At 40.8% G+C, this 14,651-nt stretch overlaps 1 protein-coding gene across 1 annotated transcript; it reads right to left on the bottom strand.

Moving 5' to 3' along the window:
- Nucleotides 1-1,413: 1,413 nt before the first annotated feature.
- On the bottom strand, nucleotides 1,414-12,774 carry LOC129236470 (importin subunit alpha-3). Its single transcript, XM_054870888.1, has 6 exons — nucleotides 12,609-12,774; nucleotides 12,049-12,269; nucleotides 10,070-10,450; nucleotides 8,949-9,779; nucleotides 8,692-8,868; nucleotides 1,414-2,658 (listed from the first exon to the last, which is right to left on the bottom strand). Exons 2-6 carry the CDS (start codon nucleotides 12,112-12,114, stop codon nucleotides 2,554-2,556), a joined length of 1,560 nt encoding a protein of 519 aa, XP_054726863.1. The 5' UTR covers nucleotides 12,115-12,269; nucleotides 12,609-12,774; the 3' UTR covers nucleotides 1,414-2,553.
- Between the last annotated feature and the right edge of the window lie 1,877 nt (nucleotides 12,775-14,651).

Genomic DNA, 14,651 nt, shown 5'->3' on the forward strand with positions numbered 1-14,651 from the left:
CTGAGTTAAACACAGTAGACAAGCACTGAACAACTGGACCTCTCCCGTATAACGTAAAAATCACTGATAATCAAATTTAAAAACGGCTTAATTCAAAAAAGCGGCTTCGTGAAAAGTACACAGAAATGTGGTATATCGTAGCTAAGCTATGTGTCGTTCATAAAATTGTGAGCGATCCCACTTTTTTATACATTGTTAGGGCATGTGTTAAATTTACAAATAAAAAAATTAAAACTTTTTACGTAAATAAATTATTGCACCAGTTTCGTTAAAATGTTTCGAAAAAAAAAATGAAAATACGCCCCTATTACTATAAACGACACATACATTTTTTTGTACTGGAACTGAGAGCTAAATGTTAGGCTACTGACAGAGAAGATGCAGAAAATGAGTGTAATGTTTAGTTGCATGATCATGAGCATTTCTCTTGAGTTGATGTGCAGCAGCAGGAAGACGTTAAGATGGTAACCACTTTGCAGCTTAATTAATTGCAAGTTTAAACTTCCAATATTCCAGGGTTAAACTTAACTTTAAGATTTAACAAAGCTGAAATGTGTACAAAAAACAAACAAGCATAAATGAGAAATAGTTTTAAAAATTCTAAAATTTCAACAATAATTTAAAATCAATATTAAAGAATTTCCCCAAGTTTCGGTTCTACTTTGAGTAAGTTCAATGTAAAACTCAATAAAGAAAAGTATTTAACTACCAAAATGTTGCCTCACGCCTGCTAAAGACATTTTTTCTACCCCACTAGCATTTGTTTCTGTTAGTATCATTATAAAACATTTTCCATGATTTTTTGGGCAGCGCTTTAACGGTAATTCTATTTTGGTTGTAAAACAAGGCGCATGGAAATTACACCATAAAAAAAAATAATGAAAATAATTTTAACAAATTTGTGGCCAAATTAAACTCGACTCCAAAACCCCTATAAAATTGGGTATTATAAAACTTAGCTTAGTATGAAACTTCAAATGTGATGAATTTTTTTGTTAAGTTGTGAGATGTTAAGACTTTTCACCAAATTTAAGCCAGACGACTTCCGAAAAATATGCCAAAAACGGCAAATCCTCAAGTGTAATCTTCTAAGCAAAGGTATGAATATAATTTTTTCGCGAACACTATAAAACAATTCAAAAATTTCTTTTTATCCACATTATTAAACTACACGAATGTAAATATGAACCTCCCCCACTTAAAATATATTTAGTACTTATTCTTGGCGATATATAGTATGGAAAAAAAACTTGAGGCTTATGGCGTTTAGCCTACTGTAGTCGTTGAGGACTAACAAAGGACTTTTTTTTTTTTGTATTAACTTATGTAGAAAATATTAAAAATTTCCCCGAGATCTTCGCAACTCAAAAGTCTGCCAAATTGGGAATTGCTTATTGAAAGATTGATGCGAAATTAGTTCTCGAATTTTCAAGGCCAGTCTTTATTATTTCACAACTTAATTTCAATGAATTTTTCACTAAAATTTTATAGTAAAGGAAATTTTTCTGCTTGGGCTATTCAAGAAAAGAAAACCTCGTTAGTCAAGCGCTAATAAAAAGTTAATAAATTTTAGTTTGCAGTTTTTGGAAAAAAGAAAACTCAAAGTCTACATGAAATCTAAAATACCAAATTAAATCGTGAAACCTATTTGGTGCTTATTAAATAATTTCACTTGTCTTACAAGTGAGTTTTATCCCTACACTAGTACACATCAACTCCATCACGCCCACTAACGCTGATTATGAATATCAGATGATTTAACACTTGTTGGTTTTTTTTTAACCTTATTTTTTGATTTTGTGGTCATGATAATGAAGTTGGTGGGGGTTTATGTGTGATAAAAAAAGGTTGATGATGTTGTTGATGCGACAGTAGACTGTTTTGTTGATTTGCTTCATTTCGTTTCTCTCTACAATCTTAAACTCAAAAAATTCCATGTATATATAGGCATATACATATATATATATATATATATATGAATATAATTTTGTTTCATTTAATATTATAATTATAATCAACTTGGACAGGCGAACTTGGCGATGGCTGCTATTGTTGTTGATGCCGCTTTCTCTTTTCATATGAGTAACTCATTCTCACTGATCACTGCTGCAGATCCTATAAAAATGGTTGTATTTGTGTGATGTTAGCTAACAACAAAATATGCAGTGCAGTTATCAAGATGTTTTGTCGTTGTCGCCTCTTGCGTTGCATTTCCTTAATATTCCTCTTGCTGCTGTTACTGTTGATTTTCTTTTCTACTATTCCTGTTTTGTTGTCGGTGTATATTTTTTTTTTTTATTTTCTCCATATTTTTTTTTTGTTATGCAAATTTATCTTTGCTGTCAGTCAGTCAGTTCAACACTTGGCCGTTGCTGCCGGTGTTGTCGTTTTCAATATTTGATACGTCAATTGGCTGGCGCTTGATGGCTCTACAGTATGTTGTGTTGTAGTTGTTTTTGTAATTGGTGGTGGTGGTTGTTTAGGTGCTAGTCGCGGTCGTGTTGGTGGTAGTAGCTTTACGGTTAAACGTATGTTATTTCTACAGCAGCCGTGCTAATTCAAAAAGTTAAAAGAATTCATTGGTAATTTGCTATCAGCGTTCGGATCAAATTGGAATTGGGTGCCATCGTTGGTGGGGGCGAGGCTGGCTTGTTCCGGCTATATAGAAGAAATAAATAATTGCAAATGATTTATTTATGGTTGAAAATTTAAAACCAAATTCAAGGGTTCGGAAAAATTTTTTGTGTCGTTCAAGAAACCAAACCCAAGTCATTCGCTTTCGCGTATGTGAGGTGAAAAAAAAATAATTTTGTTGCTGAGCATAATGTTATGATCCTTAACAGGGAACCTTCATGTGTAGATGATGCAGGGTGACACCAGGATACATCCCGTAGGACGGCTACGATATTATTTTGGCTGCTCTGAAGTTAAGCCCACTGCGTTTTACTGGTTTCAGACGTTCCTTTGTTGTTGTTGTTGTTGTTGTAGCAGCTTACTAGACCCCATCAGTACAATGTAGTTACCGGTAGTTAGTCTTCATCTAGCTCATCGAAAGGTAGGCACAGGAAACTTGCTGTTTCGAAAGGTTGGGTTCAGAAGGAGAGGGATGTTAGATGAGTGGGTTTGATGGCGCATGTGAAAAGGTAGTTAGTGTCGTGCAGGGTGCCTTTACATGCTGGATATATGCTTGGTAGGAGTTTAGCCTGCTACAATGCCCAGAACGCAATTGCGCCAAGGTTACGCGGGTCTCTCGGGGTAGCTGGAGCTCTACATTCCCATGGCAGCCGGTTCTACTTTACCGGAATGACTCCAATTTTTCCCCGACCAAAAGCTGCCGGCCCAGCAAACTGTATCGTACTTGTCGGTATTAGTTTTTTTTTTTTTTGTTTTTGTAGCAGCTTACTAAACCCTGTCAGTGCGATGTAGTACCAGTCGTCTTCGTCTAACTCATTTAACGGTAGACCCAGGAAACGTACTGTTGCGACAAGTTGGGAGGGGGGTGTTAGGTTTAATGGGGCATGTGAAATGTGAAAAGACAGGGCTAGTTTACTGGGGCGGCAGCTCTTGGTCGGGAAAAACCCGAGTCATTCCGGTAACGTAGAACCGGCTGCCATGGGAATGGTCGGTATTAGTATTTACGTCTTGTTTATCCCTTCACAGTTTAGAGATTGGATTGAAAAATGGGGAGAATAATGCTACTCTGGTGAAGTCCGGAGAGTCGTGCAGGTTTTAGTTGAGGTATTTAAGGGAACCGCTAGAGGATGGCGTTGAGGCTGAAGACGCATGATGGCGAGAGCAGCATTTAGCCACAAGTCGAGTGGTCAATTCCCTATGAGGCTTAATTCCTGAGCATCTCCCAAGATGGCACCACCCGTATCACTAGTTTCAGGTGAAACCTTGTTTTGGCAAGGTTAGAAGAAATAGACTAAAGGTCCAGGGTTAGGATCAATGTCTGTCCTGACGAGAAGTATATGGAGCAATTTTAATGCATCGAGTTTTCCCAGCGCCGATAGTCAAGTGTTGAAGCAAGGCGCATAAACAAAATTAATTTACTGTGGCGGCAGCTCTTGGTCGAGAAAAACACGCGTTATTCCGGTCCATGAAGCCGGCTGCCAAAGCAATGTAAAATTTTCATTGCGTTGTTGTTGTTGTTGTAGCAGTATCTTCCTTGTCAGTGCCGGTGTAGTTACCGGTCGTCTTCGTCTAGCTCATCTAACGGTAGGCACAGGAAACTGGCTGTTTCGACGGGTTGGGTCCAGAGGGAGAGGGGTGTTAGATGAGTGGGTTTGTTGGGGCATGTGAAAAGGTGGTTAGTGTCGTGCGGGGTGCCTTCACATGCTGGACATATGTTTAGTATGTCGGGGTCGATTCTGGATATGTAGGAGTTTAACCTGCTACAGTATCCAGAACGTAATTGTGCCAAGATTACGCGGGACTCTCGGGGAAGCTGGAGCTCTTCGTCTGCGATGGGTGGAAGCTTAAGAAGGTGGTAAGGGCCTCCCGATGGATGTCGTTAATGGCCTGTCTGTATACTGTCTGATCCTGGAGTGGTCTGTCTATTTTGTCCAGGATCTCGTCCACGTAGTTGAGGAGGTGTCTCCTGATGTGCCTGGGAGGTGGCTCGGGCTCGAGCAAGTGTCTGCATGGGTGGGGCCTTCTGTGACACCCTAGCAGAAACTGCTTGCCGAGCATTTTGTTGTGCTCCTTTACAGGGAGCATGTTAGCCTCGTCATGTAGGTGTTGAATTGGGGACATCAGGAGACATCCTGTCGCGGTCCTAATGGCAGTATTCTGGCAGGTCTGGAGCTTCGTCCGCTGCGTATCACTGGTTCCAGGCGACCAGACAGGCGCGGCATAGTTCAGAACCGGTCGGCCTATTGCTTTGAAAGTCGACAGTAACATTTCTTTATCTTTGCCCCAAGTGCTGCCGGCGAGCGACTTGAGGACCTTGTTGCGATTCTTTACTCTCGTTGCAATAGCGGTTGTGTGCGCTGCGAAGGAGAGCAAGCTGTCAAAGGTGACTCCCAAAATTCTGTGGTTATTAACCGTCGGTATTGGGGTATCATCGACGTGCACCTGAAGTTGCAGCTTGACCTCTTTTTTCCAGGTGGTAAAAAGGGTCGCCGTGGATTTAGTGGGAGAAGGTTTTAAGTTTCTCGCAGTGAAGAAGCGAGAAAGGCGGGCCAGGTAGTCGTTTACTTTAGAGCATAGGCCATCAATGTCATTGCCCGACGCCAATATCGTGCAGTCGTCTGCGTATGAGACCAGGGAGACCCCCTCTGGTGGCTGGGGGAGTTTCGAAATATAGAAATTAAAAAGCAAGGGTGAAAGGACACCACCCTGCGGTACTCCTTGCTTTATTTTTCTCTGCTTGGAGGTTTGGTCTCGAAATATCACCGACGAGTGACGACCACTCAGGTAGTTCGCGGTCCCCCTCTTCAGCCCTGGCGGGAGTGTCGACTGTAAAATGTCATCTAGTAGCGTGGCGTGGCTGACTGTATCGAAAGCCTTTTGTAAGTCCAACGCTACTAGGACAGTCCTCTCGCAGGGGCGGTTTTGGTTTAGTCCGCGGTTTACCTGGGTGTTTATGACGGTGAGTGCCGTGGTGGTGCTGTGCACTCTACGGAAACCATGCTGGTGTGGGGCTGGAGTCAGGTGTTCTGTGAGGAGTGGGAGTAGAAGGGCTTCAAGTGTCTTCACTACTGGAAAAAGGAGAGTTATCGGGCGATAAGACTCCCCTTGGTTAGCGGGTTTCCCAGGCTTCCGTAGTGGGACCACTCTCCCTAATTTCCACTTATCAGGAATGATGAGAGTGGCCATGGACAGATTGAAGACCTTAGTGAGATATTCTACTCGAAATGGACCCAGTTTTTTCAACATCAGCATGTTCAGTCTGTCGGGGCCGATGGCTTTTGATGGTTTCATATGTTTGATGGCCCGCTGAACCCCGTCGCTGGTGAAAGTAAGCGGTGCACTGTTGTATAGGAGTTTGTGCAACCGTTTGGTGGCACAACGTTTGGATCTGTCGACCGGAGGATGCAGTATGAATTGCCGGCTAAAATAGCTCACGCATCTCTTCGGGTCCGACGAAGTACGACCGTTGAAGGTGATATCCACTTTGTCGTTGTGCTTCGTCGGGTTCGACAGGGACCTTACGGTGGACCAGAGCTTGCTCACACCAGAGGTGAAGTTACAGGACTTCAGATGTTCTACCCATTTGGTCCGCTTATGTTGGGTGACCAGTTGCCGAATCTCCGAATTGATATCCTTTATTCGAGGATCCCCGGGAACGTCCTGGCGTAGACGGTCACGCTCGTTTGCCATAACGGCTGCTTCGGCTGGGAAATTGGGACGTAATTCACGGATCCGTCCAGCGGGTATGAAGCGAGCCGCGGTGGCTGTGATCGCCTTGCGGAATGCGCGTACGCCTGCGCGCACATCGGTGGGAGTGGGTAGGACTGCGAAGATGTCCTCAGTAAATTCCGCGAATCTGGTCCAATCAGATTTGTTAAAGTTGATGTATGACCGGTGATCCGCGGAAACGAAGTCGGCAGGTCTCTCGATCGAGATGATAATGGGCAAGTGGTCTGATGCAAGCGATAGCATAGGTCGCCAGGTTATGCTATTTATCAGACCAGCGCTAGCAATTGTTATGTCAGGCGAGCTGCTGCAATTGCCCACTACCCTGGTGGGGGCGTCGTCGTTTACAGTGCTGAACGTCGAATCGTCTATCTGTTCTGCCAATAGCTGTCCCCTACGATCATTTGGCAGGCTTGAATGCCAAAGACCGTGATGCGCGTTAAAGTTACCTACTACCAATCGGTTTTCTCCCCTGATGAGCGCACCAATATCCGGGAGATATCCTGCCGGGCAGCAGGTGACAGGGGGTATGTAAATATTAAATATTTCGAGCTCGGCATCGCCTGACCGGACAGCTATACCTTGACGTTCTAAGGTGCTGTCCCTGCGGTCGATGCTTTCATCAATAAGACGATACTGTATTGAATGGTGTACTACTATGAACGCTAGGCCACCACCGTTGTCTCGCTCGTGGTCCTTTCGGTGCACATTGTAGCCGTCCCTGGTAATCAGGGGGGAGCTAGCGTGCAGTTTTGTCTCCTGGACCGCAGCTATCTTGATTCCGAACCGACTCATGAAGTCGACTATCTCGTCAATCTTGCACGTGAGTCCGTTGCAGTTTAGTTGGAAAAGCTTGAAGCTTCGCGGGAATATCGTCGTAATTCGGGGGGTGAGGGATGCGTGATGTTGTCTGCGTTGGTCCAGCTGTGCGTTCCGCAAAAAGGGTAGTGGCCTGATGTTGTCTGATGGCCGCGCCACTGGGGGCGGTTGCGGGTGCAGAGCTCTGCAGCAGGGGGGCACGTAGTCGCGTGTCCACTCACGGGTGGTGTGCAGGCCGGAGCACCTCCGAAAATGGCACCAGCCACTGCAAGAATTGCATTGAACAGTTGTCAAGTTCCGAGGAACTATGGTCTGGCACACGGAGCAGACTGTGCGGGGGACCAAGAGCTGCTGGTTTGTCCCCGCACTGGGGTAGGAGCAGGAGGGTTGTGGGTTGGTGAGGGAGTTGTGTTGCTTTTGGGGGCTCCTTACCGTTGAGGTGTTATTAGTGGCGGCAGTGTGATGTGCCGGCACTGAGGGTAGTATAGCCGTGGAGGCGGGGACCGCCTGTGAGCGGGAGCAACACGTGGCCACATACCTTGTGGACCACTCCCTATGTGTCTTAAGGCCTGAGCAGGTCTTAAGATGGCACCACCCGTTGCACTGGTTACACCTAACCGAGGTGGAGTTCGGGTGGAGCCGTTTTATGGCAAATGCAGCAGTAGAATACTTCAGGTCCGGGGTTGGGTTCGACGCCAGCCCGGAAGAGAAGTATTTGGAGCAAACTGGCTGCAATGAGTTGCTCCTGTGACGAAAGAGCATTGCGTCATTGCGTCATTTGGTCTTCAAGCACATACAATTTCGCAATACAATTCGTTTTTGATAGCTAAAAATCCACGTGACGAAAATGTAGAAAATCTTAGCTAAAGAATTGAACTGAAAACTTAGCCTAGATATATTGAACTTTCATCATCAAATAAATCGAGTTTTGATCAGAATGAACATTTCTTCAAAGTTTAAGGAGGCAGCAGCTCCCTGCAACATTAGAACAAAATACATCTCAAAGTTCGTTGTGGAGGCTGGTGAAATGAAATTAAAATACATTTTATTCGAATCAACAACGTTCCCTTTATTATAGGAATTAGGAATTTTTGGTAGGTCATTTGCTACTCCGTTCTTCCGCAACCCATGAAGCTCACCAACTCGCTCTCCCCATAAGTCGAGAATAGCGAATTCAGCCACTTACTACATCTCTCGTTAAGAGTTTTGTTTTTATGAGTATCATTTTTAAAATTCTCATTGAAAACTTGTTGTTTTGTTTATTCTCGATTTTGTTTTAACGTTATTGCGTTTTTTGTTTGTCATTTCGTGTTCTTATTGGAAAGACGCTTTGCTCTTCTCATTAAACCGACTTGTATAGAGAATCTGACACAAATTTATTGCCAATTAAGTATTAATTGGGTTTTTTTTTCTTATTCGCATTTACGAACGTGAACGACGCAGAAAGTTTTGAAATCCACACCTTCACATTTAAATATTTCCGAACCCTGCTAAGCCCATCAAAAAACTTACCTCATCGGAGAAATATTGCTCAATGATTTCGTATGCCAGCTTGTAAATCTCAACATTTTCGTGATTTTGTAGCTTTTCAATTTTCTCCAAGCCATCACATTCCTCAATTAAATTAGCAACCTCCTGTACGTGATTATCAGCCATTTTGAGCATATTGTTGAGTCCGTCAAGCACAACCTATAACAATGAGTTTAAATTACGAATTAGAAATGGAAAATTAAAAACATAATAGCTTCAATGAAAAAAAGCATTCTCACATTGATAACTTGTGTGTCCTGGCAGGAGAGCAAATCACAGAAGGGCGGTATGACCCCCTCCTTGATTAATGTGAACACCTGATCGCGATTACCGCTAATAGTCAGATTACTGATTGCCCAGGCGGCCTCCTTCTGTGTCTGGAATTCACCTTTACTTAAATTCTCAATGATTTTCGGCAGCAAACCGACATTGATGACCGCCTGCACTTGCGACTGATTACCGGCCGTAATGTTGGAGAGGAACCAGACAGCCTCCTTGCGGATTTTCTCCTTTTGGTGCGACAACAATGCTGGGAAATACGACAACGCGTCGTAGTTGAGCACCACCTGTGTTTGCTCATCCGAGCCAGTTACAATGTTACCGACAGCACGCAAAGCTGCCGTTTGCACCTTAACTTCAGCATGTCCTAGCAATGGTATCAGCTTGGGTACGACACCACTTTCAATCACCATTTGAATTTGATCATTACCACCATCGGTTAGGTAACTGATGGCCCAAACAGTATCAACCAATATATTGGTATCCGTATGATGGATGAGCACATTGAGTGCGGGCAGGATGTCGTGTATGGTGGCGGCTGGTGGTGGTGGATCCTTATTACGGCATAAATTCACAATTACCCATGTGACATTGCGCAAAAATGAAATTGGTATGTCGGGCTTAATGAACGATAGCAGCGGCTGCACAACGCCATGTTTGATGACGTAATCACGCAACTCCGGTCCGTCGCCGATGATGTTACCCAAAGCCCAAACTGCCTGCTCGCAAACATTGGGTGCGGGCGAAGAGAGCAACTGCAGGAAGAGCGGCACTGCGCCGGCAGCGACGACCTAGAGAAAAAATTAAATTAAAAAAAAAAAAAAATAATACCTTAATAAAACTTGCTTCTTTATCAAAAGCACCCTTCGAGCTAAATAATATTCTTAATGTTGATTCGTCACTCAGTACCCTTTTATTTAATTACTTTCACCGGATTCTAAGCATTCTTTTTAAATAGTTAGTAAGAATATACGGCACCGACAAATATTTGAAACCTCTGCCGCAAAAATAGAGGCTAAATAAGGTATCAAAGCTACCCTTATTTACTTTATACTAGCTAAACACAAAAACTATAACATACCTGATTGGTTTGATCTGAAGTTCCCGATGCAATGTTGGTCAATGCCCAGGCGGCTTCAAACTGTAGCATTGTGTGATCATGTTGTTTTAGACAATCTACCAAAATTGGCAGAATGTCACTCTTTATGAGGTCGTTGATTGGTGGATTCTTATCCGAGGAGAGCAGCTTACGTGCAGCCTGCACTGCAGCCAATTGTTGTTCCGGTTTCGATGAATCAGCAGCCGCCTCGGCCAGTTTCTTCAGGTTGATTGTATTCGGCAGCTGGTCATCCTCATCTGTATTCGAATCCATATTGGGGACATTGCGACGCTTCAGGATCGTCTCTTCACGTTTGTTTTTGCGCAGCTCCACTGTAACTTCATTTCTGCGACGGCGCATCTCCTAACGGAACAAAATTTTTTATTATTTTATATATTATATTAGCGTAATACAAATTTTCATACAATAAAACGCAAACTAATTGAACTGTGCTGGAAAATGTCAATAAAAAGGTGTTAACTGAGCGCATATTGAAGTAAACTTGCGAGCGGATGAAATAACTTGTAACTTGTTTTTGCGCTATTTATCCGAAAAGCGAGTTATCAATGGAACCACTTTTGATTAGTGGGTAAAATTTATAAGTTTGAAATAAGCAAAATATTATTATTGCAGATGAACAAACGTTTCCGATGTAATAAGTTTTTAATAAACAAAATGACAAAGTCTATGTTATCAGTTTTCATCCAGCATAGGTCATGGGCGGGAAGTATCTCGAGATATTTTTTATTTCTGCTGAAGATCGTCCTTGAGGAAAACCAGATTCGGCAACACCGAACATATCTATAGAAATCATACGTTCAGCTTTAGCACAATGGCCAGACCGTTAAGAGCCTCTATTACATTTTTTTTTTAATTTTAATGATACATTAGTAATTAATAATACATTTAATTTACAATGAAATCTAAGACCTCGTTCCTTACATTTTACCACAATTTTAAAATTGTACGACCAAGTATATACATAGTATATTAAACAACAAAACTTGGAGTAGAAGCGTAAGTCCTATAAAAACGACTTGGATCTTGTAGAAATAGGCAGACGTAACAAGAAAAATGACACATGCGAAATACATCTTAAGTAGCAATAGCAATAAAGTTAAAACAACGAAAGTAGCAACAAATGCGTCATAAATAAAATTTTTAGAAACTGAAATTGAAAGGAGCAACATAAATGAAACACAGAAGAGACGAAATATCATATACACGTGATACACAAAACTGAGCGAATAACAGCCCAACTAGACGAAATTCGTGTATATCGTGAGAAGCCAAGAAAGCAAAGAGCGCACAAATGCGTATATGTACTTGTACTTTTGTCTATACATATAAATAAATGGTAGATCGCAATTAGACGACAATAACAATTTCAGATTTTCTAAAGTATCGCTGGGTTATAACATCAAAATCCTTAATAGCAATACGAGACAACATATTCAAATTACATTCCTTAAAAAAACAAAGACATGGATCAGCTCATATTTCTTTAAAACGGAAAATGCGTGTATCCGAAACATATCCGCCGCCCGTATCCACTACTACTATCACTTCCACCAATACACTCTGTCATGTCGTTCACATGAATAAAAGTATGGAGATTGCGAAAATCAATAATTGCACAGCGACAGAGCAGGCATGATGAAAAAAACCAAATGTAATTGGCGAGTGACGGGCGCATGGCCAACAACACGACATAAGACGTACACAGCAACAGCTATGATGGTAACGGTGGTAGTGGGTGCAAGGCAGCATATAGCGCACTTTAAGCCCCGTTGCTGCAATACATTGTACATGTGCCTACCCCGCATTACTGCCACTGCCCATGTGCTCATTACTGCTCTAAAAGAATTGCGTCTCATAACTTTACACTTGACAGCATCATAACCAAAAGCAACTGCTCGCATTTCTTAAAATATTTATTTAGTTTGTAGAACTTTACTTACATCTTGATCCTTGCCCTTATTTTTAAAGTTCTGCAGGCGATTCACGTTCGGTTCCAGCGATGTCATTTTGTATTATTTTTTCTTCTCAATTAAATTACTACTCACTTTCCCTTCTTTTGTATTGTACAACGATATCTATCGCTGTGATTTGCCTTAGTGCTTCACTTTACCTTACTTTGTCTTGTTTCTCTCTATACAAATTTAGTTGTGAAGTAATTTTTCTGAAATGATTTTTCAATAGATACCACATACAGTAAAGAAAGAGTAGACAATAATCGTCAGACGTTCAGCGAGTAGCGATTAACGAATTTGCAGATATACGACGAGTTTTTGGCAAACGACGAAAATCACAACGGCGCACATATATAGATGCACCAAAATACAGGCACGTTGGATTGATTTCGTGAGGTTCGGGCATACGAGTTATTGTCGACATGATGACGAACCAACGATGGCAGGCAACGACGAAGGGCGATGACAAAGGAAAACCAACGAGAAATACAGAAAAATACGAAAATTAGCACCATAAATGTAGAAGTTTCTGCTCTCTAACACCTTACTTTTCAGTGATTTGTAATCGAAAAATTTGCTCCGTTGTTTTCTTATCACTTTTATGCGATTTTTCAAATTTTTACGTTTTTCTAAATGATTTAAAGTATACAAAAAGTCACGACCGTCCTCAAGTACGTTTCAAAATTCTTTTCATAACTCGACGTAAAGGAACGAGACATGAACGAGTGAACAAATAGTAACGAATAGCATATCCGGTATGTCGCTTCTTTTGCAACTTTGCTTCCTAATGCTGCCACTTAAGAAAGAACGATTTTCAATTGTTGAATCAGTGGCAATAACCCAAGCAGAGAGCCTTCGAAAATAAGTAGCTTTTGAGCTTTTCTGGAGTTTTTTTGTAAACCTCAAAATACCTCTTCCTCAAAGCTTTTGTGGGGTGACGTGACTACAAGAAACCATCAAGAAGAACCAAAATAAGCTAAAATATGGTTCAAATAAGACTCGAAACTAGCTCAGAAATTCATTAGAAATTAGTGCTAAGAAGCACCAAAGTCTTTTTGGAATCATTTTTTAGACTTCTTTCAAATGCTATGTTTCCGTTATGTATAACCAGATGCGAACTGTCCCTTTTTACGTGAGAGCTCGCTTAGAAGCTTGTTTGAGTACTTGGCAGCAATGCCAATCCTTGAGCAGATGAACAGCCAATAGACGAAATGACGGACGGCTTCAAAAAGAACAGACGAATATTTATTAATTAATACAAATATAATATAGTATATAATAAATATACTTAAATAAGTCTATTGAAGACTGTGTGTTGGTTTATTTAAATATTTCACAATTTACTTTAAAAACGTAGACAATTGAATTGCATTAGAGCTGTGATCTCTTTAGATTGAGATATTTTACGAACAAATTTTTGGTAATTATTTTTTAAGTTACACAAAACTTAATATTATCTTTGTAAATTGTTTTTTTTACATTTATTTTGCTTTAACTTATTCTGTTTGTTGTTTAATAAATTTGTTTTTGTTACAAACTTTTTATATTATATTAAAAAATTGCAATAATTTCAATGTTAATAGATTCATTTAGATCTTAATTTTTGAACTTTTGCTTATTTACTCATATCAAAAATGATCAAGAATGATAGAGACACAAATTACGCCTTCCGAGTTCGCCGTGTCGTAAGAGTAAAAAGAAGAGGAATTACTTGTTTGTGCAGAAGAAGAAGAGTAGGCGAAACCAATGGAGACAACCAAACACAAGACGTATTCCGCATAAAAACGCACACAAACTGCATTTGGAGGCTTTATATTAGTTTGTGCTTTGGCAATTTCACACACGGCACTTTGTTTTCATTAGTTTGATTGGTTAAATGTCACAAATCACAAAACTACCAAATCATTCACTGAATTTTCACAAACACGTAATTTTTCCTACTTTTGTTTGTTTTGTTCGATTGCTTTGTATTGCGAACTGAGCTGACGTCAGGCTTGTCAAAATCGCGAAGAATAAAGCAACTGCTTTGGGAAGGCGCCACCTTCAGTATTCAAATCACCTTTCCGCATCCCCATCATTAGTACTGGACTGAAATATTTATATTTTAATTTGCAGAGGTCTGGCAGTGCTATGTTATTATTTATTTATATTTATGGAATGCTACATCGGTTTAAAATTGGAAATTCATAATATTGATAAATGTATGTATATTACCTCTCTCATTGAAATGTTTTTGATATAAATATGAAAACGAGCGAAAATACATGAGCGACTGCATATTTTATGAATTGAAGTGAAGTTTAGAACAAAATAAGTATGAGAAGGCATTTTAGAGACAAATAATTTCAAAACTATTACTTCGGGAATGTTGGTAGTTGTAAAGGTTGGTCAGAAAATCTTCCGCAATATCTCCACCAAGCTTCGCTAAATAAATCATTATACTTTGCCTAAGATTGCACAACCTAAATCGCAGGCTTGTCAAAATAAACTGCGTTGTAAATAAATATTTTTATAGAATTTTATTTTGAAGTTTTCCTATTTTCATTCATCTGGCAGTTCTGTTGCATACAAATTTAACCCATTTGCGTTTG

This window comes from Anastrepha obliqua, chromosome 1 (assembly GCF_027943255.1).
Source record: "Anastrepha obliqua isolate idAnaObli1 chromosome 1, idAnaObli1_1.0, whole genome shotgun sequence".
Classification (NCBI taxonomy): Eukaryota; Metazoa; Arthropoda; class Insecta; order Diptera; family Tephritidae; genus Anastrepha; species Anastrepha obliqua.